The 27,384-nt window shown below is 46.0% G+C and overlaps 1 protein-coding gene across 6 annotated transcripts in view; it reads left to right on the top strand.

The window, feature by feature from the left end:
• Positions 1 to 11,163: 11,163 nt before the first annotated feature.
• The window catches only part of mlh3 (mutL homolog 3 (E. coli)), a 120,597-nt gene continuing 104,376 nt past the window's right edge, over positions 11,164 to 27,384 (top strand). For all 6 annotated transcript variants that reach the window (XM_063042896.1, XM_063042913.1, XM_063042877.1 and 3 more), the window contains exons 1-3: positions 11,164 to 14,499; positions 20,117 to 20,230; positions 26,800 to 26,879. In XM_063042896.1, the coding sequence (XP_062898966.1) occupies positions 11,196 to 14,499; positions 20,117 to 20,230; positions 26,800 to 26,879 (3,498 nt within the window). In that variant the 5' untranslated portion in view covers positions 11,164 to 11,195. The remainder of the gene's footprint in view (positions 14,500 to 20,116; positions 20,231 to 26,799; positions 26,880 to 27,384) is intronic.

Genomic DNA, 27,384 nt, shown 5'->3' with positions numbered 1-27,384 from the left:
AAGGTCTGAAGGTAGATAAGTCACCTGGACCAGATAGATCCCAGAGTTCTGAAAGAGATGGCTGAAAAGATAGTGGAGGCATCATAAATGACCTTTCAAGAATCACTAGATTCTGGAATGATTTTGGAAGACTTTAAAATTGTAAATCTCACTCTAAGAAGGGAGAGAGACAGAAGAAAGGAAACTATAGGTTAGTGTGACCTCAGTGGTTGTGAAGATATTAGAGTTGATTATTAAGGATGTGGTCTCCAGGTACTTGGAGGCACATGATAAAATAGGCCTTAGTCAGCATGGTTTCCTCATTGGAAAATCGTGCCTGACAAATCTGTTGGAATTCTTTGCAGAGGTAACAAGCAGGATAGACAAAGGAGAATCGATGGATGTTGTGTACTTGGATTTTCACAAGACCTTTGACAAGGTGCCACACATGAGGCTGCTTAACAAGGGGTTCCCTTGTTTTAGACATGATAAAGCAGGAGGGATTAAAGGACGAGGGGTGGCATTACCACTCAGGAAAGTAAGTCACAGTGGTACTCTGAAAGGACAGACTGGAGAACTCGCCGAGCGAGGCTATATGGATGGAATTGAAGAGAAAGAAAGGGATAATTACATGAGTGAGATTATATTATAAACCAGTGGTCCCCAATCTCCGGGCCGCGGACCAATACATTGCCGTGAAGAATGCGCACCCTTTGATCTGGGCCGAAATTTACGTGCCGAGCGGCACCTAATTAATTAGCTTGTTTATTTCGGCTTTTTTCTTAAAGGTGTGCTGGGTGCATTCTGGCCACCGCTGCACCACTGCATTCTTCGCGGCAATGTATCGATCCACGGCCTGGAGGTTGGGGACCACTGTATATAGACCACCCAGTGGACAGCAGGATTTAAAACAGCAAATCTGTAGATAGGTTGCAAACTGTTGCAAGAATCATAAGCTTGTGATAATAGGTGATCCTAACTTTCCGCATAATAACTGGGACTCCTATACTGTAAAAGGGCTGGATGGGATTGAGTTCAGCAAATGTGTTCAGGAAAGTTTCCTTCATCCAACTGAGAGTGAAATACTGGGTTTCCTGTCAGGGAATGGAACAGGCCAGGTGACAGATGTTTGTGTAGGGGAACACTTTGCATTCAGTGATCATAATGACATTAGAACCATAGAAACTACAGCACAGAAACAGGCCTTTTGGCCCTTCTTGGCTGTGCCGAACCATTTTCTGCCTAGTCCCGCTGACCTGCACACGGACCATATACCTCCATACACCTCCCATCCATGTATCTGTCCAATTAGTTTCAAGGTGATTATGGAGAAGGAGATATGTCTGTTCCTTGGGGCTGAGATTCTAAATTAAGGAGATGTCAATTTTGAGGGTATCAGAAAGGATCTGTCAATTGTATGGCACTTGTTCCGCTTTCAAGGGTAAGTGCCAGGAAAGAGAGTGCTACACCTGCCCCTAAACCTCCTCCCTCATTCAAGGCCCCATACAGTCCTTCCAGGTGAGTTGACACTTCACCTATGAGTCTGTTGCAGTTATATACTGTGTTCGGTGCCCCCGGTGTGACTTCCTGTATATCGGTGAGACCCCAACATAGATTGGGAGTCTATTTCACCGAGCAATTACGATCTGTCCGCCAGAAGAAACAGGATCTCCCAGTGGCCACCCATTTTAATTCCACTTCCCATTCCCATTCCAATATGTCAATCCGTGGCCTCCTCTACTGTCGCGATGAGGTCACACTCAGTTTGGAGGAACAACACCTTATATTCTAGCTGGGCAGCATCTAATCTGATGGCATGAACATTGATTCTTGAATTTACGGTAATCACCCCCACCCCCACCTCTCCTTTACCATTCCCCATTGCTTTTTCCCTCTCTCACCTTATCTATTTGCCTGCTTATCGCCTCCCTCTGGTGCTCCTCCCCCTTTTTTTCTTCCATGACCTTTTGTTCTCTTCTTTCAGACTCTACCTTCTCCAGCATTGTGTCTCTTTCACCAATCAACTTCCCAGCTCTTTCTTCATTCCTCCTCCCAGTTTGACCTATCACCTTGTGTTTCTCTCTCCCCTCCCCCCACCTTTTAAATCTACTCCTCAGCTTTTCTTCTCCAATCTTGCCGAAGGGTCTCAGCCCAAAACGCCAACCGTACTTTTTTCCATAGATGCTGGCTGGCCTGCTGAGATCATCCAGCCTTTTGTTTGTGTTGCTTGGATTTTCAGCATCTGCAGATTTTCACTTGTGTAAGACCTTTGAGTTGCCTAGCACTTTTTCCTTTGTAATAACAATGGCACTCACTCCTGCTCTCTGACACTCATGGACCTCTGGCACACTGTGAGTGTCTTCCACAGTGAGGACAGATGCAAAGTATCCATTAAGTTCATCTGCCATTTCTTTGTCCATCATTACTACCTCACCAGCATCATTTCCAGTGGTCCAATATCAACTCTCACCTCCCTATTACTCTTTATAGAACTGAAAAAACTTTTTGTATCCTTCTTTATATTATTGGCTAGTCTGCCCTCATATTTCATCTTTTCCCTTCTTATAGCTTTTTAGTAGCCTTTTGTTGGATTTTAAAAGCTTCCCAATCATCCAACTTCCCACTCACTTTTGCTACCTTACATGCCCTTTCCTTGGTTTTTATGCAGTCCTTAACTTCATTTGTTAGCCATGGTTGCCTACCCTTACCATTTGAAAACTTATTCCTCTGTGGGACATATCTATCCTTCACCTTGTGAACTGTTTTCAGAGACCAGCCATCTCTGTTCTGCCATCATCCCCACCAGTATCCTCCTCCAATCCACCTGGGCTCCTCTCTCATGCCTCTGTAGTTCCCCTTAATTCCATTGCGATACTGAAACATGTGACTTATGCTTCCCCCTCTCAAAATGCAATATGAATTTAATCATATTATGATCACTGCCTCCCAAGGGTTCCTTTACATTAAGCTCCCTATTAAGATCTGGGTTATTACACAACACCCAATCTAAGAGAGCCTTTCCCTGAGTAGGCTCAAGCACGAGCTGCTCTAAAAAGCCAGCTTGTAGGCATTCAACCGATTCTCTCTCTTCTGATCCATTACCAACCTGATTTTCCCAATCCCCTTGACTACTGAAGTCCCCCATTACAATTGTGACACTACCCTTATTACATGCCTTTTCCAGCTCCCTTTGCAATCTCAAACCCACATCTTGGCTACTACGTCCAGGCCTATATATGATTCCCATAATGTTTTTTTCACTCTTGCAGTTTCTTAACTCCACCCACAAAGATTCAACATTCTCTGACCCTATGTCACCATTTCTAAAGACTTGCCCTGGACAGCTTCCTGGCACAGAATTCCACAGATACACCACTGCCTGGCTAAAGAAATTCCTCCTCATCTGCATTCTAAAAGGACACCCCTCTATTCCAAAGTTGTGTCCTCTGGTCTTAGAATTTCCCACCATAGAAAACATCCTCTCTATCCACACTATGAAGGGCTTCCACCATTCCATAGGTTTCAATGAGGTCACCCCTCATTCTTCTGAATTCCATAGACCGTAGCACATAGGAGCAGAATTAGACCATCTGGCCCATCGAGTCTGCTGCGCCATTCAATCATGGCTAATCCTTTTTTTCTCCTTCAAACCCAGTTCCTGGCTTTCTTGCCATAACCTTTGATGCCATGTCCAATCAAGAACCTCTCAATCTCTGCCTTAAATACACCCGACAACCTAGTCTCCACAGCTGCACGTGGCAACAAACTCCACAAATTCACTACACTTTGCCTGAAGAAATTTCTCCGCATCTCTGTTTTTAAGAGGCACCCCTCTATCTGAAACTGTGCCCTCTTGTCCTTGATTCCCCCACCATGGGAAATATCCTTTCCACATCTACTCTGTCAAGGCCTTTCAACATTTGAAATGTTTCAGTGAGATCCCTCCTCATCCTTCAGAATTCCAGTGAGTACAGACCATCAAATGTTTACATAGAACATAGAACATAGAATAGTACAGCACAGTACAGGCCCTTCGGCCCACAATGTTGTGCCGACCCTCAAACCCTGCCTCCCATATAAGCCCCCACTTTAGATTCCTCTATATACCTGTCTAGTAGTCTCTTAAACTTCACTAGTGTATCTGCCTCCACCACTGACTCAGGCAGTGCATTCCACGCACCAACCACTCTCTGAGTGAAAAACCTTCCTCTAATATCCCCCTTGAACTTCCCACCCCTTACCTTAAAGCCATGTCCTCTAGTATTGGGCAGTGGTGCCCTGGGGAAGAGGCGCTGGCTATCCACTCTATCTATTCCTCTTAATATCTTGTATACCTCTATCATGTCTCCTCTCATCCTCCTTCTCTCTAAAGAGTAAAGCCCCAGCTCCCTTAATCTCTGATCATAATCCATATTCTCTAAACCAGGCAGCATCCTGGTAAATCTCCTCTGTACCTTTTCCAATGCTTCCACATCCTTCCCATAGTGAGGCGACCAGAACTGGACACAGTACTCCAAGTGTGGCCTAACCAGAGTTTTATAGAGCTGCATCATTACCTCGCGACTCTTAAATTCTATCCCTCAACTTATGAAAGCTAACACCTCATAAGCTTTCTTAACTACCCTATCTACCTGTGAGGCAACTTTCAGGAATCTGTGGACACGTACCCCCAGATCTCTCTGCTCCTCCACCCTACCAAGTATCCTGCCATTTACTTTGTACTCTGCCTTGGAGTTTGTCCTTCCAAAATGTACCACCTCATACTTCTCCGGGTTGAACTCCATCTGCCACTTCTCAGCCCACTTCTGCATCCTATCAATGCCTCTCTGCAATCTTCGACAATCCTCTACACTATCTATAACACCACCAACCTTTGTGTCGTCTGCAAACTTGCCAACCCACCCTTCTACCCCCCACATCCAGGTCGTTAATAAAAATCACGAAAAGTAGAGGTCCCAGAACAGATCCTTGTGGGACACCACTAGTCACAACCCTCCAATTTGAATGTACTCCCTCCACCACCACCCTCTGCCTTCTGCAGGAAAGCCAATTCTGAATCCACCTGGCCAAACTTCCCTGGATCCCATGCCTTTTGACTTTCTGAATAAGCCTACTGTGTGGAACCTTGTCAAATGCCTTACTAAAATTTATATAGATCACATCCACTGCACTACCCTCATCTATATGCCTGGTCACCTCCTCAAAGAACTCTATCAGGCTTGTTAGACACGATCTGCCCTTCACAAAGCCATGCTGACTGTCCCCGATCAGACCATGATTCTCTAAATGCCTACAGAGAATGCCTTTCTCGTATGGTAACCCTTTCATTCCTGGAATCATCCTTGTGAACCTCCTCTGGACCCTCTCCAATGCCAGCACATCTTTTCTAAGATGAGGGGCCCAAAACTGTTTGCAATACTCAAGGTGAGGCCTCACCGGTGACTTATAAAGCCCTAGCATTCCAGAGGATACAGGCCCAGAGCCAGCAGACGCTCTTCATATGACAAGCCATTCAATCATGGAATTATTTTCATCAACCTCCTTTGAACCCTAACCAACATCAGCACATCCTTTCTAAGATAAGGGGCCCAAATCTGCTCACAATACTCCACGTGAGGCCTCACCAGTGCTTTATAAAGTCTGAACTTTACATCCTTTCTTTTATACTCTGGTCTTCTTGAAATGAATTCAAACATTGCATTTGCCTTCATTGTCGTTGATTCAAACTGCAAATTTCCTGCACAAGGATTTCCAAGTCCCTCTGCACCTCAGTATTTTGTATTTTTCTCTCCATTTAGAAAAGTCAACTCTTTTATTTCTTCTACCAAAGTGCATGCCCATACACTTCCCAACACTGTATTCAAACTGTCATTTATTTGCCCATTCTCCTAATCTGTCTAATCTTTCTGTAGCCTCTCTACTTCCTCAAATCTTCCTGCCCCTCCACCTATCTTCATATCATCTGCAAACTTTGCATTAAAACCATCAATTCCAGCATCCTTGTGTACTCTTTCAACTTTGATTACATTTCACTTGTAGGTAGGTGAGAGAAACTGCACACGATACTCCAAATTAGACCTCACCAGCATCTTATACAACTTATACATAACATCCCTCTGGTCCGACGCGGCCTCCCCAGGGAGCGACTTCCAGCCTGATGTGACCTACCGTGGAGATGGACCTCTGGCCTCACGCCGCCACTTGACCCCTGACCTGACCTGTTAAGAGCAACCACTGATCCGGCCTCCTCTGATTTCCCCTTGGTGTGTCAATTTTCCTCAAAGCTTTGATCAGCAAGAAATAAGGTTGATCATGTCCCTGCGCCCCATCTCTGGTCTCCTGTTCAGGACAGCGCATGATTGTGGTTCTGTCCTGGAACTTCCTTGGGGACAGCAGAGCACTAGGTCACTTGATTGAACGCTAAACTGTAAGTCATAGACTTCCACAGTTTCCTGAGCAGAATTAAGATAAAAAGCATAAGTAAAAGGCATAGAAAAAATGAGATAATTGAAATAAGTAATTGACTCTCTGGAAGCTGTCACCTGAGGAATCATTGTTTGCTGGCGCCACCTTGACTGGGATTTCATTAGGAGTTTGAGATTTAGTACGTCACAAAAGACACCTGCAAATTTCTACAGATGTACCACAGTGAGCATTCTAACAGGCTACATCACCATCTGGAATGGACGGGCTACAGCACAGGGTTGAAATAATCCGAAGAGAGTTGTAAACTTAGTCAGATCCATCATGGGCACTAACCTCCATAGTATTCAGGACATCTTCAAGGACCCCTGTCAACCAGGTTATGGCTGGTTCTCAATGCTACCATCAGGAAGGAACTACAGAAGTTTGAAGGCACACTCAGTGATTCAGGAATAGCTTCTTCCTCTCTGCCACCCAATTTCTGAATGGACATTGAACACTACCTCAGTACTTTTTTATTTCTATTTTTGCACTACTTACTTAATATAACTATTTAATGTATATATAGGCTTGCAGTAATTCACTTTTTTCTGTTATTATGTATTGCAGTGTACCACTGTTGCAAAGACAACAAATTTCACGACATTCACAGCCTGAGTAGAGGGATGTCCATTTAGGACCCAGATAAGGAAACATTTCTTTAGCCAGGAGGTGGTGAATCAGACTGCTGAAGAGGCTAAGTAAGTTCAAACACGCTGGTAAGTTGGTGGTGTGTTCCAACGCAGCAGCCTCTTGGGAGCTAACCAAAGGTGCACTTTTCTTTTTAAAATGTGATTTTTTTAATGATCAAAAGACCATACAGTACTCCAAGACCAATGGGTACAGCAAGTTTAAAACGTCTGTGATCTGTTCGTTCTTTGGAGCTGCCGACCGGGGTGTTGCACGGACCGTGGAAGAGTCGAAGAAGAAGCTGGTGGATGGCTAGAAGGAGAAGCCATCGGTTGAGCTGGAGAAGAAGCTGGCAGGTGGACCAGAGAAGGTTTGGAGGGGCTGACCTGCGTGCAGACAGTGTTGCTGCCTGCTACTCAAAGACATCGGAGTTGGTGCGCAAAAGCAGCGTGCAGCATAACTGTAACTGTCTTGGATGTTTCTCTCGCAAACTCAAGACCCTGTTGGACATTGATAATGTGAGATGCTGCAGGCTTGTTTCCCCTGTTTGGTCGTGAGACAGATGACAAGGGAACAGCAAGGGCTCGGTGTAGCGAGGACATGGCCTCAAGCCGTGGGCTTGCCTGCTGATGCAGTCCAAGTGAGAAAACACTGGAGGCGGTGTAGTGTGGAATCTGTGCTCATTTAGCCTGTGAGCCAGTGGGGTTGGTCAGTACCATCTGAGGGGAATAATGCTTGTAGTGATTTTTGGCAAGGTATACATCTCTAGAGTTAGAAAATATGCGATAGCATTGCACCAGTGGCAGCTTTATTACTTCAAATAAGTAATCACTTTTTGTATATATTCCATATTAACATCAGTGGTCGATGCTTTGGGGGCATACAGGAGACATGTAAGTGCCTCCAGTTTGTCCATCAGTTCTGGGGAGAGGTCCCATTCCTGACCCAACTCTAAGAATGTGTCCTGAGTTTCCCTGTTGCTGGTCAGAAGTTTTAGGGCACTTGTCTTCCCTTTGTCTGCAAAAGCGCTTACAGTGTCACATCCTGTATATGCGTGCAACCCGAAGAGAGCCCTACAAACCTCTATGCCAACAGTGGCAGCAACTTTCCTGATGCTACAAGCCTTGTACGGGTTCTCTAGTCCCACACTTCTGGAACAATGGGGCCTCAATCTTGTCACAAAATGCTAAAGACATGATAAAGGCATCTGTGTCTTCTGAGCAGATCACTACAGATTGGTATCCCTCTCGTGGCATGGGCAGCATGGAGAAGTAGGCAGCCATCTGCTTCTTTTTGTTGACACTGAAGAGCTGACACCTCCTCACTGTCTTGAGATGTGATTCTGTAACATTTGTCATTCACAATTGCATACAGAATCTTCTCCTGTAGCTTTGCTCTGTACTCCGCCTTCTTCCATTCATGGACTATGAAGCTGATGAGACTATTTTTGTTACTGACTTTGGTCAGGAAGCTCCTCCACTGCCTCACCATCTGTGTGCATGTGATACCTTGCAACTCATGACCAGTATCTTCACCCCGTAGAGACCTTTCACTATTCTTGATAGAGTTCTCCTTGTATGTGTCAAACACAACATCTATTCTGCTACTCTGACTGCCTTCCCTCAGAGCTATACCCAGAATTGTCGTGGCAACATCTCTGAAAGTAACTTGATCACCTTTCACTCTTTGGACCAAGTTCATTCCATCAACCACTCTAGCAGAGTTTCCTGGGAGTTGCTCTTCTACTGCTACATTTTTCTGCAAGGTTGTGGCTAAAGTAGCTTTATTTGTCTTTCTCAGCAATCCTTCTGGTGTGGACAGGGCCCAGGACAACGGTCCAAGGGGACGAGAAAGGATATCCTCCATATGTAGACTGAGCCCTTGTGCCATCACTATGATGCATCTAAACAAAGACCTGTCTGCTTTCAAGATGATCACCCTCCCATTTGATTTCACTTCTCTCTTCTTACACATTTACTGAATGTTTTCAGCTTGTTGGTTTTCATTGGGTCATGGAATTTCTTTGTTGGTGGGTCTTCCTCTAGTCTCTCATCCTTGAAGGCTGCATAGCTTTGCTCACCAATCTCATATGCCTTCATCAGGTTAGAGGCAATGTCCTTGGGGGCTGCCTTTGCCATAGAGATGCTAATGAGGTCCTGCTTCTCTGCAAATGGGTTGACCATGTATGAGGCTAACCACTGCTGAAACTGCCTCCTCATCTTTCTGGATTTTTGGCTGCTGCAGCTCCATGTGACAAAGCTCTGACTTGTTGCCTTGCACCATCTCCCTTAACTGTCCCAGGAATGCACTGCGTGCTCAGCTCTTACGTAGTAACGCTTGATGGCTCCAGCATTCAGGCTGAACCGTGATGTGCCTCCAGGAGTCTGTGTGTCTTTGTTCACTGTGGCTTCAATAGCCTGGTCCACAGGGATCTGCCCAAAGAGGTTGTTACTTGACAGCTGCACTGAGAATTGGCCTGTCTTGAAGGCCTCAGACAGAGAAGGATTCTTCTCTGGGAGGTTCATCATCTGAGCAAAGTAAGGGGACAGGTACCTGGCATAATTCATCTTATCATAGGCAAAGCACCATAGGATCATGGTTCTTATAGCATGACGGTGATCATGCAAGCTACCATCACTGCAATACTATCACATATTTTCTAGCACTATGGGTGTATACCTTGCCAAAAATCACTATAAGAATTATTCCCCCCAGATGGTACAGGTGGCCCAAATTTGGGGTCCTGGCTCACGGACTAATTTGGGAGCTAACCTCGTTTGTAAGTGCTGCCCTCCAGTGATCGACTGGCAGAAGGACAGGCTGGATTGCCCATAGCTGTACCATCAATTTGCATGTTGCTCAGGGACCTGGATTACACACGTGTTTTCTTGTGTAATGTGTGTTTTTTTCTCTCTCGCTATTGTGAATGTATATACACCTGGGCTGTTCAACTGTATCCATGTATGGTCTGACTGCAGACATCCCACCCCTGCCGGAAGTTCCGGAGTCTCCTTTATATCAATGGTGGCTCCCTGATGCCCGCAAATTATATACAATATCACGGAAATCAATTTTTTTGAGAGCGAGCCAGAGAGAGAAAGCAAGAGAGCGACCACGAGAGAGAGAGTAAGCAAGTGAGAGCGCGCGAGCGAGAGAAAGCAAGCGAAAATGACGAGAGAGCGCGAGTGAGAGAGCATGCGCACGCCATGGCAGAGTGTTCCAAAAAGGGTCTCGGCCTGAAACGTCGACTGCGCCTCTTCCTATAGATGCTGCTTGGCCTGCTGCGTTCACCAGCAACTTTGATGTGTGTTGCTTAATATAAAACATACGTCACCCCTGCCTACCCTAAAGTGTACCCCTGCCTAGGGGGTAAAAAAAAATAATGACAGTGTTGCTTGCTGCGGTTTGTAACAGTGACTTTTCTATTGCCTATGGTGGGTTAAGACTGTAAAAGACATGTTGAGGTGAGTTTAACAGGTGTCATTCGTTCATTAGTATAGCTAACGTTATTTAAACTAGCTGGCTAGCTGCTAAGGAGCTACTCTATTGCAAACATCCCACCTCCCCCATAAGTTCCAAGAGTCTCTAGCAAATTGATGGTGCTACCTCCCTGAAATGAGTTTTTGCAGGGTGGAATGTCTGTAACTGATAATTAAACAATTTGATTTTCAGTATATTTAAACTGGAGATTGATAGGTTCTTGATTAGTCAGGATATCAAAGGTTCTGGGGACAAGGCAGGAAAATGGGGTTGAGAAAGAAAATAAATCAGTCATGATGAAAAGGCAGATCAGATTCAATGGACCAAATGACCTATGTCTGGTGGTCTAACACACTGTATCTCCCATCAGGAGCCTGGTTTACCTCATTAACATACTATTATGAGCCATTCTCTCTCCCAGTTATGAGGGAGATTCACTCAATACCACCCAGACAGCTTCCCCCTCCACAGCACCAGCCGACTCGACCCTCCCGCCCTGCCCTCCCCTCCCCTCACATTTCCTGCAGTCCTCGCGGCGCCCGCAGTGCGGCGCAAGCGCCTGCGTCGAGGGCGGTTCCGGTTGCTACGGTAACGGGGCCTAGGGGGCTGGAGGCGGCCTGGCTCTGGTTCTGGTGTCGGGTCGCATGGATAAGGAAATGCCGCCGCAGAAGCTGCGCTCGCTGTCGGTGACCGTACAGGACGGACTTCGTTCGGCAGTGAAAGTGCCGTCGCTCGCCCACTGCCTGGAAGAATTGCTGCTGAACAGCCTGGCAGCCGGCTGCGGTTGCGTGGCGGCTCGCGTTAACGCAGATATCGGGCGCGTGCAGGTGGCAGATAACGGCGTGGGGCTGGAGCGCGCGGCGCTGGTGCTGGCGGGAGCGCGCTACCACAGTAGCCGCGCCATTGGGTCTGGGGAAAGGCCTGGGGCCCGGCAGGGTGGGGTTCCCTGGAATACACGGCCAGACTGCCCCTGGGATGGACAGGGAGGGGGTTCCGGGGGTTCTACAGAGGAAGAGAATCCCGGGAGTGGACAGGGAGAAGAACTCGGGGGTGGAGAGGGCCCTGGAGAAGGATTGGAGGAGGAGCCTGAAGTGGGGCCTGGGTGTCGTGGTGAGGCACTGGCCAGCATTGCACACTTGTCGGGTCTGCTGGAGATAGTGAGCAGGCCACGAGGTGGTGGCAGCCAGACATGGGTCAAGTTGTTCCGCAATGGACAGGCCCAGCAGGTGTACAGGGCCGAGGTAGCCAGGCCCAGCCCCGGCACCACTGTCACTGTATGCAATCTCTTTTACCGACTGCCAGTGAGGCGACGCCGTATGATCCGAACCCTGGAGTGGGAGCAGATCCGTCTCAGAGTTCAAGCCCTGAGTCTTCTGCATCCTGGAGTCTCCTTCACCTTGCGGAACGAAGCCTCTTCCACAGCTGGAGGCTCGCTTGTAGTCAGGCTGCCGAAAGCGAGCAGCTTGCCGGCTCGCTTTGCTCAGATCTACGGTACACAGAAGGCAGCAGCTCTTGGCCCTGTTCAGCACTCAAATGACTGTTTCCATATCAGCGGTTTCATTAGCCGACAGGGCCACCATACCAAGGCACAGCGGCAGGTGTTTGTCAATGGGCGACTGGTGCTAAAAACCCGTATACATGTGCAACTGGATTTGCTGATCAGGCGAAGCAGCCTGATATGTAGGTCAGGATGCTCTACTGGGTCCCGTGGAAGCCCTGATCTCCACCCTGTTTATATCATCAATGTCAGGTGTGACCATAGGCAGTATGATGCCTGCTGGGAGACTGGTCGCACCTTGCTGGAGTTCAGCTCCTGGGACCTGCTGCTGAGCTGCTTGGAGGAGGGAGTCCATGCCTTCCTGCTACAGGAGAAACTGCTACTGGAGCCTTTAGAGGAACAGGAACATCCCCAGTCACCTCTTCTCAGCTCAAAACCTGTGTTCTCACATGAAATGGCTGCAGTCCAGTCCAAATCTGTTTATAGGCAGGCAGTACTACCTGAAACCTCTAGGGAAAATGCTGTGTATCAGGGGCTTGCAACAATTGAGAAGGTTGGGGTGTTGGGTGCTGAGGATGAAGAACCAGTCTCGGAACATTCAGGCATTGCGCTACACTCTACTGAAGCTCCAAAACCCATTTTAGACATTGCTGGTCAGCGGACAACTGCCTGCAACAAGTCTCTGTGGAAAGAGTCAGGAGACAGCAGTTCCCTCAGCGGCCTGAGTACATCAGATAGCCCTGAGACACAGCCAATGAAGCTGGTGCAGCCCAGCAGAGAGCAGGTGCTCACAAAAGGAGATGGAATTTATCAGATTGCTGTTGCTTATGAGAGTGAGGGCTCATCAGGTAGCAGTGTCTCACCTCAAGAGGAGGTGCAGACAACAGAAGGGGAGGTTAGTGGACTGCAGACAGGGCGAAAGGAGCTCTCGGGAAAACAGACACACAAGGAGAGTCAGGGAGTGGAACTTGGTGTCACAGGTCTTATAACCCATGTGATCCCTATGAAAATGAAAGGTTCTGACCTCGAACGTGGAAACGATACAGAGAGGGGACGTACCTTTCACTTAGGCCCAGTCAGTGCCTGGGATATTAATGAGAGATTGAAAAGGGGATGTACTCGGCTTATGGCTGGGGGCAATATGCACTTGAGTGACACTAGGGAATGTGGGAAGGCCGAACCCCGAAGATCCAACAGGCTTTGTCAGAAAGTTCAGAGTACTTCCCAGTATCATAATCAGTCTGGGAGCCTCACTGAATCAGTGATGACACCTGGGAAGATTATGTCACTGAAAGATCATGTTAATTCCAAGTGCAGAAAAGTTGCCAATTGTGAACCTATCTCCTGTCAAGCTAGATTCCGCAGCAAGCTAAGTATGTCTCTGATAACTGCTTCGCTGGATGCATTTAGAAGAGAATATGGGAGGGCCAGTGGTCAGGATGGAAGCAACTCTTCCCAACATACTGAGGTCACTCGACATGGCGATGGTAGTCTAGCCATGAAATCGATACCAGAGGATGCCACGGTAATTAAAGAAGCAGACAATTTGAACCAGAATGTAGGTGCAAGATGCCCAGACTTTGGAGCTAATGTCTGCAGTGAGAGTTTACTGCACAGCCAGTCTGTTGGCTTCCAAAGGAATTTGCATACTTGTGGCTCTAGGTCAATAGCTGGACACATATCCCAAGTGCAGCCCAGTCTTATTGCACAAGCTACTTATTCACAAAACAAAAACATTACCCCTGTTTCCAAGGGGCTTCCAAAAACCTTGGCTGCAAAATTGTCCAGATTAAAATACCTTGGACAAGGAGAGAAGAGTTGGGAGTGCAATTCAAGGAGTTTTGCAGACTGTATTTCACCTTTCCAGAGCCTAGAGAGGCTTCCGGAGCTGGAACATGCATCTCCACACTGTTTATCTCCAGAACCACAGCTCTCAGGAGCTGAAGCAAACTCTGATAACTGTGCGGGAGTTGGTGGAGAGGGAAGTTGTACAGGTGCTGGAAATATATGCAACCTTGCTATGATTAATGAAAAGTCTAATTCAGAGGAATTGTCTCGTGCTACAACTGAGGAAAGGGCAGTTGATGGAGCAGTTTCACAGCCTGAGCTGCACCCTGGAGACCAACCCCAAACAGATGAAACAATTGAAGAGCACTTAAGCCAACAGGATGATGCTGTGGCCAGCAGTAAGGAATTTGACCCTTCATGGATTCCCACAGTACCAGGAGCTGCTGAAGCAGATGTTGGTGTGGGCACCCGTCAAGGTGTCAATACTTTGAAAGGTTTTTCTTCACAATGGCTGCAGTATTTTGACGGATCTCTGGGGAAGACGGTGTATGTAAACAGTGTGACTGGAGTGAGCAGCTATGAACTTGCACCAGAGTCTCAGACACATGCTGCCTGCACGAAAGACTTCACAACTATGGCAGTTAACGTCCTCATGAAGACTGGTGAGTGTTTTAAAGAAATACAATGGTATCTCTTTCTACACAGGAAGAAAAATCAACCTATTAGGTAATAACAAATTATCTTGTTTTAATCACATTAGTTTCTGAGAGCTTTCATTGTACAAATAAGCAGTACCAAGATTTGATCAGTTTTCGCTCTTGTTTACAGATCCCTGCATGACCTTGTAGAGATAAAATATAGAATGGAACTTCAAAGGTTATGGGGAGAAGGCAGGAAAATACTATAGAAGCAGAATCGAGAGGCTGACTGGTCTAATTCTCCTGTGTCTTATGGTCCAACAGAGCAGCAAGTGAACAGACCCTTCAGCCCATGTGTTGAATGAAATAATCAAATGCCCAATTAAACTATTTCATTCAGTCCATATCCTCTATTTCTTGTACATTAATGTGTCTATTAAAGAGCCTCTTGAATACCCGTATCATATTTGCCTCCATCATCAACCCCGGTAATACTTTCCAGGCACCCGCCCCACTACTTTCAGTGTTTTTTTAAAAAAAGACAACAACTTGCCCTGCATTTCTCCTTTGAACTTATCTTTTCCCATCTCAAATGTATGCCCTCTGGTGTTGGACACTTCATCCTTGGATACCTGCTGTCCATCTGCCGATGTCAAGATGTACAACTTTATAAGAAATTGGTGCTCTGACTTTACCTTCTGCCCAACCCCGAGTTTAGTGGCTCTTGCAGTAATGGCTGAGACATTCTACCTTTCCTTCCACCTTTAAGAATCATTACAACCTACCCTTAAACCAAGATTTGATAATCTGCCCAAGTGACAGAAGTCTGTGTAGGGGAGCACTTTGGTTCCAGTGATCATAATGCCATTAGTTTCAATTTGATCATGAACAAGGATAGATCTGGTCCTAGGGTTGAGGTTCTGAACTGGAAGAAGGCCAAATTTGAAGAAATGAGAAAGGATCTAAAAAGCGTGGATTGGGACAGATTGTTCTCTGGCAAAGATGTGATCTGTAGGTGGGAAGCCTTCAAAGGAGAAATTTTGAGAGTGCAGAGTTTGTATGTTCCTGTCAGGATTAAAGGCAAATTGAATAGGAATAAGGAACCTTGGTTCTCAAGGGATATTGCAACTCTGATAAAGAAGAAGAGGGAGTTGTATGAAATGTATAGGAAACGGGGTAAATCAGGTGCTTGAGTATAAGAAGTGCAAGAAAATACTTAAGAAAGAAATCAGGAGGGCAAAAAGAAGACATGAGGTTGCCTTGGCAGTCAAAGTGAAGGATAATCCAAAGAGCTTTTACAAGTATATTAAGAGCAAAAGGATTGTAAGGGATAAAATTGGTCCTCTTGAAGATCAGAGTGGTCGGCTTTGTGCGGAACCAAAGGAAATGGGGGAGATCTTAAATAGGTGTTTTGCGTCTGTATTTACTAAGGAAGCTGGCATGAAATCTATGGAATTGAGGGAATCAAGTAGTGAGACCATGGCAACTGTACAGATTGAAAAGGAGGAGGTGCTTGCTGTCTTGAGGAAAATTAAAGTGGATAAATCCCCGGGACCTGACAGGGTGTTCCTTCGGACCTTGAAGGAGACTAATGTTGAAATTGCGGGGGCCCTGGCAGAAATATTTAAAATGTCGCTGTCTCCGGGTGAAGTGCCGGAGGATTGGAGAGTGGCTCATGTTGTTCCGTTGTTTAAAAAAGGATCGAAAAGTAATCCGGGAAATTATAGGCCGGTGAGTTTAACGTCAGTAGTAGGTAAGTTATTGGAGGGAGTACTAAGAGACAGAATTTACAAGTATTTGGGTAGACAGGGGCTTATTAGGGAGAGTCAACATGGCTTTGTGCGTGGTAGGTCATGTTTGACCAATCTGTTGGAGTTTTTTGAGGAGGGGTTACCAGGAAAGTGGATGAAGGGAAGGCAGTGGATGTTGTCTACATGGACTTCAGTAAGGCCTTTGACAAGGTCCTGCATGGGAGGTTAGTTAGGAAAATTCAGTCGCTAGGTATACATGGAGAGGTGGTAAATTGGATTAGACATTGGCTCGATGGAAGAAGCCAGAGAGTGGTGGTAGAGAATTGCTTCTCTGAGTGGAGGCCTGTGACTAGTGGTGTGCCACAGGGATCAGTGCTGGGTCCATTGTTATTTGTCATCTATATCAATGATCTGGATGATAATGTGGTAAATTGGATCAGCAAGTTTGCTGATGATACAAAGATTGGAGGTGTAGTAGACAGTGAGGAAGGTTTTCAGAGCCTGTAGAGGGACTTGCACCAGCTGGAAAAATGGGCTGAAAAATGGCAGATGGAGTTTAATACTGACAAGTGTGAGGTATTGCACATTGGAAGGACAAACCAAGGTAGAACATACAGGGTTAATGGTAAGGCACTGAGGAGTGCAGTGGAACAGAGGGATCTGGGAATACAGATACAAAATTCCCTAAAAGTGTCGTCACAGGTATATAAGGTCGTAAAGAGAGCTTTTGGTACATTGGCCTTTATTAATTGTAGTATTGAGTATAAGAGCTGGAATGTTATGATGAGGTTGTATAAGGCATTGGTGAGGCCGAATCTGGAGTATTGTGTTCAGTTTTGGTCACCAAATTACAGGAAGGATATAAATAAGGTTGAAAGAGTGCAGAGAAGGTTTACAAGGATGTTGCCGGGACTTGAGAAACTCAGTTACAGAGAAGGGTTGAATAGGTTAGGACTTTATTCCCTGGAGCGTAGAAGAATGAGGGGAGATTTGATAGGGGTGTATAAAATTATGATGGGTATAGATAGAGTGAATGCAAGCAGGCTTTTCCACTGAGGCAAGGGGAGAAAAAAAACCAGAGGACATGGGTTAAGGGTGAGGGGGGAAAAGTTTAAAGGGAACATTAGTGGGGGCTTCTTCACACAGAGAGTGGTGGGAGTGTGGAATGAGCTGCCAGACGAGGTGGTAAATGCGGGTTCTTTTTTAACATTTAAGAATAAATTGGACAGATACATGGATGGGAGGTGTATGGAGGGATATGGTCCGTGTGCAGGTCAGTGGGACTAGGCAGAAAATGGTTCGGCACAGCCAAGAAGGGCCAAAGGGCCTGTTTCTGTGCTGTAGTTTCTATGGTTTCTATCTCACCTTGAGGCTTGGTGCTGAACTTTGATAATGAATGCCTTGGTAATTCTGTGATAATTAAAATGAGCCATAAACACAGAAACAGGCACTTCAGCTCAACTGATCCATACCCAGAGTGTGATTTGCCATCTGGCCATTTATAGAGTTATACACCATGGAAACCAGGCCAACCTCCCAACCTGAGCCATTCCCATTTGGCCCTCGTCCCTCTAAACCAGGCATTAACAACCTTGGGTCTGTGGGTCTGTGGTCCCGTGGGTTAATTTACAGATGACACCAAGATTGGTGATGTAGTGGACAGTGAAGAAGACTATCAGAGCTTGCAGTATGATCTGGACCGGCTGGAAAATTAGGCTGAAAAATTACGAATGGAATTTAATGCAAACAAATGCAAAGTGTTGAACCAACCAGGGTAGGTCGTACACAGTGTGTGGTGCGGCACATGGTAGAACAAAGGGATCTGGGAATACAGATCCATGATTTGTTGAACGTTGTGTCACAGGTAGGTAGGGTTGTAAAGAAAGCTTTTGACACATAAACCAAAGTATTGAGTACAGGAGATGGGATGTTATTTTGAAGTTGTATACGATGTTGGTGAGGCCAAATTTGGAATCTTGTTTGCAATTTTGGTCACCTACCTAGAGGAAAGATGTAAACAAGGTTGATAGAATGCAGAGAAAATTTACAAGAACGTTGCTGGGCTTGGATGACTGAGTTACAAGGAAAGATTGAATAGGTTAGTACTTTATTCCTTGGAACATTGAGAGGAGATATGATAGAGGTATACATAATTATGAGGGGCATAGATAGGGTACATGCGAGCAGGCTTTTTCCTCTAAGGTTGGGAGGGAATATAACTAGAAGTCACGAGTTAAGAGTGAAAAGTGCAATAAGAACATGAGGGGAAACTTCTCACTCAGAGGGTTATGAGAGTGTGGAATGAGAGCCAGCGCAAGCGGTGCATGTGAGGGCAGTTTCAACGTTTAAGAGAAGTTTGGTACATTGATGGTAGGAGTATGAAGGGCTATGGTGGCAGTGCAGGTCAATAGGAGTAAGCAGTTCAACTGGTTTGGCATGGAGTCCTGCCGAAGGGTTTTGGCCCGAAATGTCGACTGTACTTTTTTCCATAGATGCTGCCTGGCCTGCTGAGCTCCTCCAGCATTTTGTGTCTGTTTCCCCATGGGAGGATTGGTCCTTTCTCCTTTGAAGCTGTTCATCTGCACAAAGCACCTTGTGCAACAGGGATGGCATCTTTTGCCATCTTCCCTCTTGTCTTCTCCCAGTTCCCACCAAAAAGTCCTCTACCCACACCAGTGTCCATCACTGAAAACCTCTCCACCCAACATTCTCTGGAACCTTTTCCAATTCCACCATCTTGATTGCCTGACACAGCATTCCTAAGTTGAACAACATAGCCCCTTATCTTTAGCTCAAAACCAAACATATAAAAAGCAGAACAGACTGCTGTTACAGAACTGCTAAAATGAAATAGTTACGCCATATCAGTAAAAATCTTAACCGGGTGTTATGTGTGTGAGATGACTTACCATGCACAAGGCTGTGCTGACAATCTGGAGTCATTGTTTATCAATATAAAGACAACTTGTCCTAATTGTACAGGTCTCCTCTGCCTCAGAAGACAGCCTAATGATATAAGAACCTGAATCACTGCCCCCTGCATCAAATCCTCAGCCACACATTCATCTAAGCACGCCCTCGCTAGCACATTTGTGCAAGTTGCTTGGCAACTGTAAGTTGCCTCTCGTATGTAGGTGACTGTTAGAATCTGGGGAAATTGATGGGGAATGTGAAGAGAATGGGTATCATGGAGCCATAGAACACTACAGCACAGAAACAACCTTTGGCCCGTCTGTATCTCTCCTATCCATATACTTATTAGAATATTTTCTTAAATGTTGAAGTCAAACTTCCACTGGAAGGTCATTCCACACTTTTACCACCCTTTGAGTGAAGAAGTTTCCCTTTATGTTCCCCTTAAATATTTCTCCTTTCACCTTTAACCCATGATCTCTTATTCTAGTCTCAACCAACTTCAGTAGAGAAAGCCTACTTGCATTTACCCTCTCTATATCGCTCATAATTTTATACCCCTCTGTCAAATCTCCCCTCTTTTTCCTCCACTCCAGGGAATAAAGTCTGAACCTGCTCAACCTTTCCCTGTAACTTGGGGCCTCAAGCCCCAGGAACATTCTCGCTCTGCACTCTTTCAATCTTATTAACAGAGGGAAGTGACCAAAACTGGACAAAATACTCTAAAGTGGGCTACAGCATAGTCTTATACAATTTCAATATAATACCCCAACTCCTATACTCAGTATATTGATTTAGAGAACCAAAGTACTGAATACAGGGTTTAGAGTGTCAGGGAAAATTTTCTTTGTAAGGATTATTCTGCAAATCATTCTAGAATTGATGGGTTGAAATACCTTCCCGTGTCAAAGGAAATAAGGAACTGTGATCAGCTTCTGCCTCTGCACGCGGGTTTAAGCTTTCTGCTTTCTTGTTAGGTGTCACATACCGATGCTACCCGTTCCGCAGTGAAAACCTGATCCCATTCTTGCCTCGGTCACGAGAAGAAAGACAGGAAGGCAAAGCTGATGAAGGGCTTGGTGATGGAAGAGGTGAGTGTGATTTCCCACCTGTCCTGTTATAGTATTACAGTATAGGCTTTTTCCCAGGGCTGAATAGTTGCCACAAGAGGACACAGGTTTAAGGTGCTGGGGTGTAGGTACAGAGAAGATGTCAGGGGTAAGTTTTTTATGCAGAGAGTGGTGAGTGCGTGGAATGGGCTGCCGGCAACGGTGGTGGAGGTGGATACGTTAGGGTCTTTTAAGAGACTTTTGGATAGGTACATGGAGCTTAGAAAAATAGAGGGCTATGGGTAAGCCTAGTAATTTCTAAGGTAGGGACATGTTCGGCACAACTTTGTGAGCCAAAGGGCCCATATGTGCTGTAGCTTTTCTATGTTTCTAACATGAAAACACATCCAAATTGTCCATGTCACCCAAGCTGTTCCATTTGTCTGCATTTGGCCTTCATTACTTTAAACATCTACTGTCTATGAGCGCAAACACAAGGAAATCTGCAGATGCTGGAATTTCAAACAACGTACATAAAAATTACCGGTGAACGCAGCAGGCCAGGCAGCATCTCTAGGAAGCGGTACAGTCGACGTTTCGGGCCGAGACCCTTCGTCAGGACTAACTGAAAGAAGAGATAGTAAGAGATTTGAAAGGGGGAGGGGGAGATCCAAAATGATAGGAGAAGACAGGAGGGGGAAGGGATGCAGCTAAGAGCTGGAAAGTTGATTGGCAAAAGGGATATGAGAGGATCATGGGACGGGAGGCCCAGGGAGAAAGAAAGGGGGAGGGGGGAAGCCCAGAGGATGGACAAGAAGTATAGTGAGAGGGACAGAGGGAGAAAAAAGGAGAGAAAGAAAATAAATATATAAATAAATAACGGATGGGGTACGAAGGGGAGGTGGGGCATTAACGGAAATTAGAGAAGTCAATGTTCATGCCATCATATTGGAAGCTACCCAGACGGAATATAAGGTGTTGTTCCTCCAACCTGAGTGTGGCTTCATCTTGACAGTAGAGGAGGCCGTGGATAGACATATCAGAATGGGAATGGGACGTGGAATTAAAATGTGTGGCCACTGGGAGATCCTGCTTTCTCTGGCATACAGAGTGCAGGTGTTCAGCGAAACAGTCTCCCAGCCTGCGTCGGGTCTCACCTACATATAGAAGGCTGCATCAGGAGCACCGGACGCAGTATATCATCCCAGCCGACTCAGGTGAAGTGTCGCCTCACCTGGAAGGACTCTGGGGCCCTGAATGGTGTTGAGGGAGGAAGTGTAAGGGTATGTGTAGCACTTGTTCTGCTTACAAGGATAAGTGCCGGGAGGGAGTTCGGTGGGGAGGGATGGGGGGGGGGGTCAAATGGACAAGGGAGTTGCGTAAGGAGTGATCCCTGCAGAAAGCGGTGGGGGGAGGGAAAGATGTGCTTAGTGGTGGGATCCCGTTGGAGGTGGCAGAAGTTACGAAGACTAATATGTTGGACCCGGAGGCCGGTGGAGTGGTAAGTGAGGACAAGGGGAACCCTATTCCTAGTGGCGTGGCAGGAGGATGGGGTGAGAGCAGATGTGCGTGAAATAGGAGAGATGCGTTTGAGAGCAGAGTTGATGGTGGAGAAAGGGAAGCCCTTTTCTTTAAAAAAGGAAGACATCTCCTTCGTCCTGGAATGAAAAGCCTCATCCTGACAGCAAATGCGGCGGAGACGGAGGAATTGCGAGAAAGGGATGACATTTTTGCAAGAGACAGGGTGAAAAGAGGAATAGTCCAGATATCTGTGAGAGTCCGTAGGCTTATAGTAGACATCAGTAGATAAGCTGTCTCCAGAGATGGAGACAGAAAGATCAAGAAAGGGGAGGGAGGTGTCAGAAATGGACCAGGTAAACTTGAGGGCAGGGTGAAAGTCGGAGGCAAAGTTAATGAAGTCAACAAGCTCAGCATGCGTGCAGGAATCAGCGCCAATGCAGTCGTCAATGTAGAGAAGGAAAAGAGGCTGGTGGTGTCAGTGGAGAGGGAAGGTTTGGGGTGAGAGGAAGGTGGAGCCTCTGAGGGCCCAGGAGCTGACCCTTAACATATCTTTGCTCATTGCAGCCAAAAAGTTATATTTTAACTTCATCAGTCCACAGGACTTGTTTTCAAAATGCATCAGGCTTGTTTAGATGTTCTTTTGCAAACTTCTGACGCTGAATTTTGTGGTGAGGATGCAGGAAAGGCTTTCTCCTGATGACTCTTCCATGAAGGTCATATTTGTGCAGGTGTCACTGCACAGTAGAACAGTGCACCACCACTCCAGAGTCTGCTAAATCTTCCTGAAGGTCTTTTGCAGTCAAACAGGGGTTTTGATTTGCCTTTCTAGCAATCCTACGAGCAGTTTTCTCGGAAAGTTTTCTTGGTCTTCCAGACCTTAACTTGACCTCCACTGTTCCTGTTAATGCCATTTCTTAATTACATTACGAACTGAGGAAATGGCTACCTGAAAACACTTTGCTATCTTCTTATAGCCTTCTCCTGCTCTGTGGGCATCATTTATTTTAATTTTCAGAGTGCTAGGCAGCTGCTTAGAGGAGCCCATTGCTGCTGATTGTTGGGACAAGGTTTGAGGAGTCAGGGTATTTATAAAGCTTTGAAATTTGCATCACCTTGCCTTTCCTAATGATGACTGTGAACAAGCCATAGCCCTAACAAGCTGATTAAGGTCTGAGACCTTGGTAAAATTTATCTGAGAGCTCAGATCTCTTGGGGTGCCCAAACTTTTGCATGGCGCTCCTTTTATTCACTCTAAAATTGTACAAAACAAAAATAACACACTAATCTTGCTTAAAATGTGAAAAGAATGTTTCATCTCTAACTTTATGACTTTTGGAGATCAGTTCATCTTCTACTCCCTTAACTATTCACAGTAACAGAAATTTTGACCGGGGTGCCCAAATTTTTACATGGCACTGTACATAATATAGAAGAAGAAAAAGAAAAAAATGTAGTTTAAAAAAAAAAGCAAATCAATTACAGTATAGGTTTATTGAATAGATTAAAAATTGTGCAAAAAGCTGAAATAATATATATTAAAAAAGTGAGGTAGTGTTCACGGGTTCAATATCCATTTAGGAATTGGATGGCAGAGGGGAAGAAGCTGTTCCTGAATCACTGAGTGTGTGTCATCAGGCTTCTGTACCTCCTACCTGATGGTAACAGTGAGAAAAGGGCATGCCCTGGGTGCTGGGGGTGCTTAATATTGGACACTGCCTTTCTGAAACACCACTCCTTGAAGATGTCCTGGGTACTTTGTAGGCTCGTACCCAAGATGGAGCCGTCCAAATTTACAACCCTCTGCAGCTTTTATCGGTCCTGTGCAGCTGCCACCCCATACCAGACAGTGGTGCAATGTGTCAGAATGCTCTCCATGGTACATCTACAGAAGTTTTTGAGTGTATTTGTTGATGTACCAAATCTCTTCAAACTCCTAATGAAGTATAGTCGCTGTCTTGCCTTCGTCAGAACTGCATCGATATGTCAGGACCAGGTGAGGTCCTCGGAGATCTTGACACCCAGGAACTAGAAACTGCTCTCTCTCTCCACTTCTGATCCCTCTATGAGGATTGGTATGTGTTCCTTCCTCTTGCCCTTCCTGAAGTCCACAATCAGCTCTTTCGTCTTACTGATGTTGACTGCAAGGTTGTTGCTGTGACACCACTCCACTAGTTGGCGTATCTCGCTTCTGTACATCTTCTCATCTCCATCTGAAATTCTACCAACAATCAGCAAATTTATACATGGTATTTGAACTATGCCTAGCCACACAGAGAGTAGAGCAGTGGGCTAAGCACACACTCCTGAGGTGCACCAGTGTTGATTGTCAACAAGGAGGCGATATTATCACCAATCCGTACAGATTGTGGTCTTCTGATTAGGAAGTCGAGGATCTAATTGCAGAGGGAGATACAGAGGCCCAGGTTCTGTAACTTCTCAGTTAAGACCGTGGGAATGATGGTGTTAAATGCTGAACTATAGTCAGTGAACAGCATCCAGACGTAGGTGTTTGTGTTGTCCAGGTAGTCTAAGGCCATGTGAAGAGCAATTGAGATTGCATCTGCTGTTGACCTATTGTGACAAGAGGCAAATTGCAGTGGGTCCAGGTCCTTGCTGAGGCAGGAGTTCAGACTAGTCATGACCAACCTCTCGAAGCATTTCATCACTGTAGATGCGAGTGCTACTGGGTGATAGCCATTAAGGCAGCTCAGATTATTCTTCTTCGGCACTGGTATAATTCCTGCCTTTTGAAGCAAGTGGGAACTTCCACCCGTAGCAGTGAGAGGTTGAAAATGTCCTTGAATACTCCCACCGGTTGGTTGGCACAGGTTTTCAGGGCCTTACCAGGCACTCCATTGGGACCTTCCACCTGTTCTCTCATTTTAAAGACAGCCTAACATTGGCCTCTGAGACAGAGATCAGTTGTGGCAGGGATCTTCACAGCTGTAGTTATATTCTCCCTTTCAAAGCGGGCATAGAAGATGTGGAGTTTATCTGGTTGTGAAGCATCGCTGACATTCATGCTATTGGGTTTCGCTTTGTAGGAAGTAATGTCTTGCAAACCCTGCCAGAGTTGTCATGCATCCGATGTCGCCTCCAACCTCATTCAAAATTGTCTGTTTGCTCTTGAAATGGCCCTCCACAAATCATGTCTGATTTTCTGGTACAGACCTGGGTTGCCAGACTTGAATGCCACAGATCTAGCCTTCGGCGGATGACATATCTCCTGGTTCATCCTCGGCTTTTGGTTTGGGAATGTATAGTAAGTCTTTGTAGGCACCGACTCATTCACACAGGTTTTAATGAAGTCGATAACAATTGCAACATACTCATCCATGTTGGAAGATGAATCCCTGAATGCAGTCAGGTCCACTGATTCAAAGCAGTCCTGTAGATGCTCCTGTGCTTCTCTTGTCCATACCTTCTTGATCCTCACTACTGGTGCTGCAGTCACAGTGTGGCTTTCGCAAAGGTTGTGGGACTATTGACATGATTTTTGCCACGCGCCAACTTCAGGAGAAGTGTCAGGAACAGAATTGCAAACTCTACACAACTTCTGTTGACCTCACGAAAGCCTTCGACACTGTCTGCCGACAAGGCCTGTAGAGGATCATGTCAAAGTTCGGCTGCCCTGCCAAATTCATTCAGATGGTACGCCAGTTCCATGATGGCATGATGGCCAGAGGACTGGATGGTGGAGAATCCTCTAAGGCGTTTCCAGTCACCAGTGGTGTCAAACAGGGCTGTGTGCTCGCACCCACACTGTTCAGCATGATGTTTACTGCCATGCTGAATGATGCCTTCCAGGATAGTGATGCTGGAATCAGCCTCAAGTCCAGAGTGGATGGGAAGCTCTTCAACCTGAGGAGACTTAAAGCTATTACCAAAGTGAAGGAGACTGTTCTGAGAGACTTCCTCTTTGCTGATGACTGCGCCCTGTATGCTGGCTCGGAGCCAGAGATGCAAGTCAATATGGACAAATTCTCCATGGCTGGTGACAACTTTGGACTCACCATCAACATCAAAAAGATTTAGGTCATGCACCAGACTGCTCCTCATGCACCGTACACAGAACCCAAAATCACAATCAAAGGACAGAAACTACAGGCAGTGGACCAGTTTACTTACTTGGCATCACCCCCTCCTGAGCAGTGACGATTGATACAGAAGTTAACGGCAGAAAAGCAAAGGCAAGCCCTGCTTTTGGTAGATTGCACTCCACGGTATGGGAACGTCGAGGAATCAGTCCAACAATAAAACTGAAGGTCTACAGAGCCGTGGTACTCACTACCCTCTTGTATGCCTGTGAAACGTGGACTGTGTATTGAAGGCGTGCAAGACAGCTCAACCATTTCCACATGACTTGTCTTCGCAGAGTATTAGGCATCAGATGGCTGATAAAGTACCAGACACTGAAGTTCTCTCTAGAGCAAGTCTACCGTCAGTCCACCATTGGCCTGAGGTGGAATGTATACCGCTACCAAAATGATCCCAGAAATCTCTCGCGGTAGGTAAAATGGACAACATTTAACTGTTAGCTATTCCTAATCTGGTGAGCAGTATTGGGACAGCACTGATATTTTGTGCATCAAGAATATTTGATCATGAGGCATACTCCTCCACCTCTGCTTTTGAGAGATCTATCTATCTCTTTCTCTCCCTCTCCCTCATTTGTTCCTCTCCACTACCATTCATCCACACTCCCCCCTCCCCCTCCCCCAGGGAGCATTCGTTCTCCCTAGGCCTCCTGTCCCCTGATCCTCTCATATCCCTTTTGTCAATCAACTCTCCAGCTCTTGGCTCCACCCTTCCCCTTCCTGTCTTCTCCTATCATTTTGGATCTCCCCCTCCCCCTCCCACTTTCAAATCTCTTACTAACTCTTCCTTCAGTTAGTCCTGACGAAGGGTCTCGGCCCGAAACGTGGACTGTACCTCTTCCTAGAGATGCTGCCTGGCCTGCTGCGTTCACCAGCAACTTTGATGTGTGTTGGATGATATGACGATAGGTGGAGGGGTAGTAACAGTGTTAGGAAATGTATGATAATGCATTTTGGTAAAAGGAACAATGTCGGTTTGTACTGTTTGAACAGATGCTCAGCTGGGGTCAAGTGAGTCATTGCGTTCTTTATTCCTGGAGTGGAGGAATCCAGTCTTTTTCCGACCTCCAGAGGTAAGTCTTGTTGCTTGTGGGGTGTTGTATAATCACCATTACCTGCCCCTACCTGGCTTAATTTTAAAATCATCCTTATTTTCAAATCTCTCTGTAATCTTTATTCTCCACATTTCTGGAATCTTCTCCAGCCTTACCAGTCCAAATTGTGTATTTTTTCAGTTCCAGATTTATTTAATTCCACTTCCCATTCCCATTCTGATAAGTCAATCCATGGCCTCCTCTACTGTCGCAATGAGACCACACTCAGGTTAGAGGAACAACATCTTATATTCTGTCTGAGTAGCCTCCAACCTGATGGCATGAACATCGAATTGTCGAACTTCCGATAATGCCCCCTTCCCATCCCCTTTTCCCTCTCTCACCTTATCTCCTTGCCTGCCCATCACCTCCACTGGTGCTCCTCTCCCCTCTTCTTTCTTCCATGGCCTGGCCTTCCTCTGTTCCCTCCTATCAGCTTCCCCTGTCTTCAGCCCTGTATCTCTTTTGTCAACCAATTTCCCAG

Source organism: Mobula hypostoma, chromosome 1 (genome assembly GCF_963921235.1).
Source record: "Mobula hypostoma chromosome 1, sMobHyp1.1, whole genome shotgun sequence".
Taxonomy (NCBI): Eukaryota; Metazoa; Chordata; class Chondrichthyes; order Myliobatiformes; family Myliobatidae; genus Mobula; species Mobula hypostoma.
The sequence above is the reverse complement of the archived record's forward strand: the minus strand, read 5'-3'. Positions and strand labels throughout refer to the sequence as shown.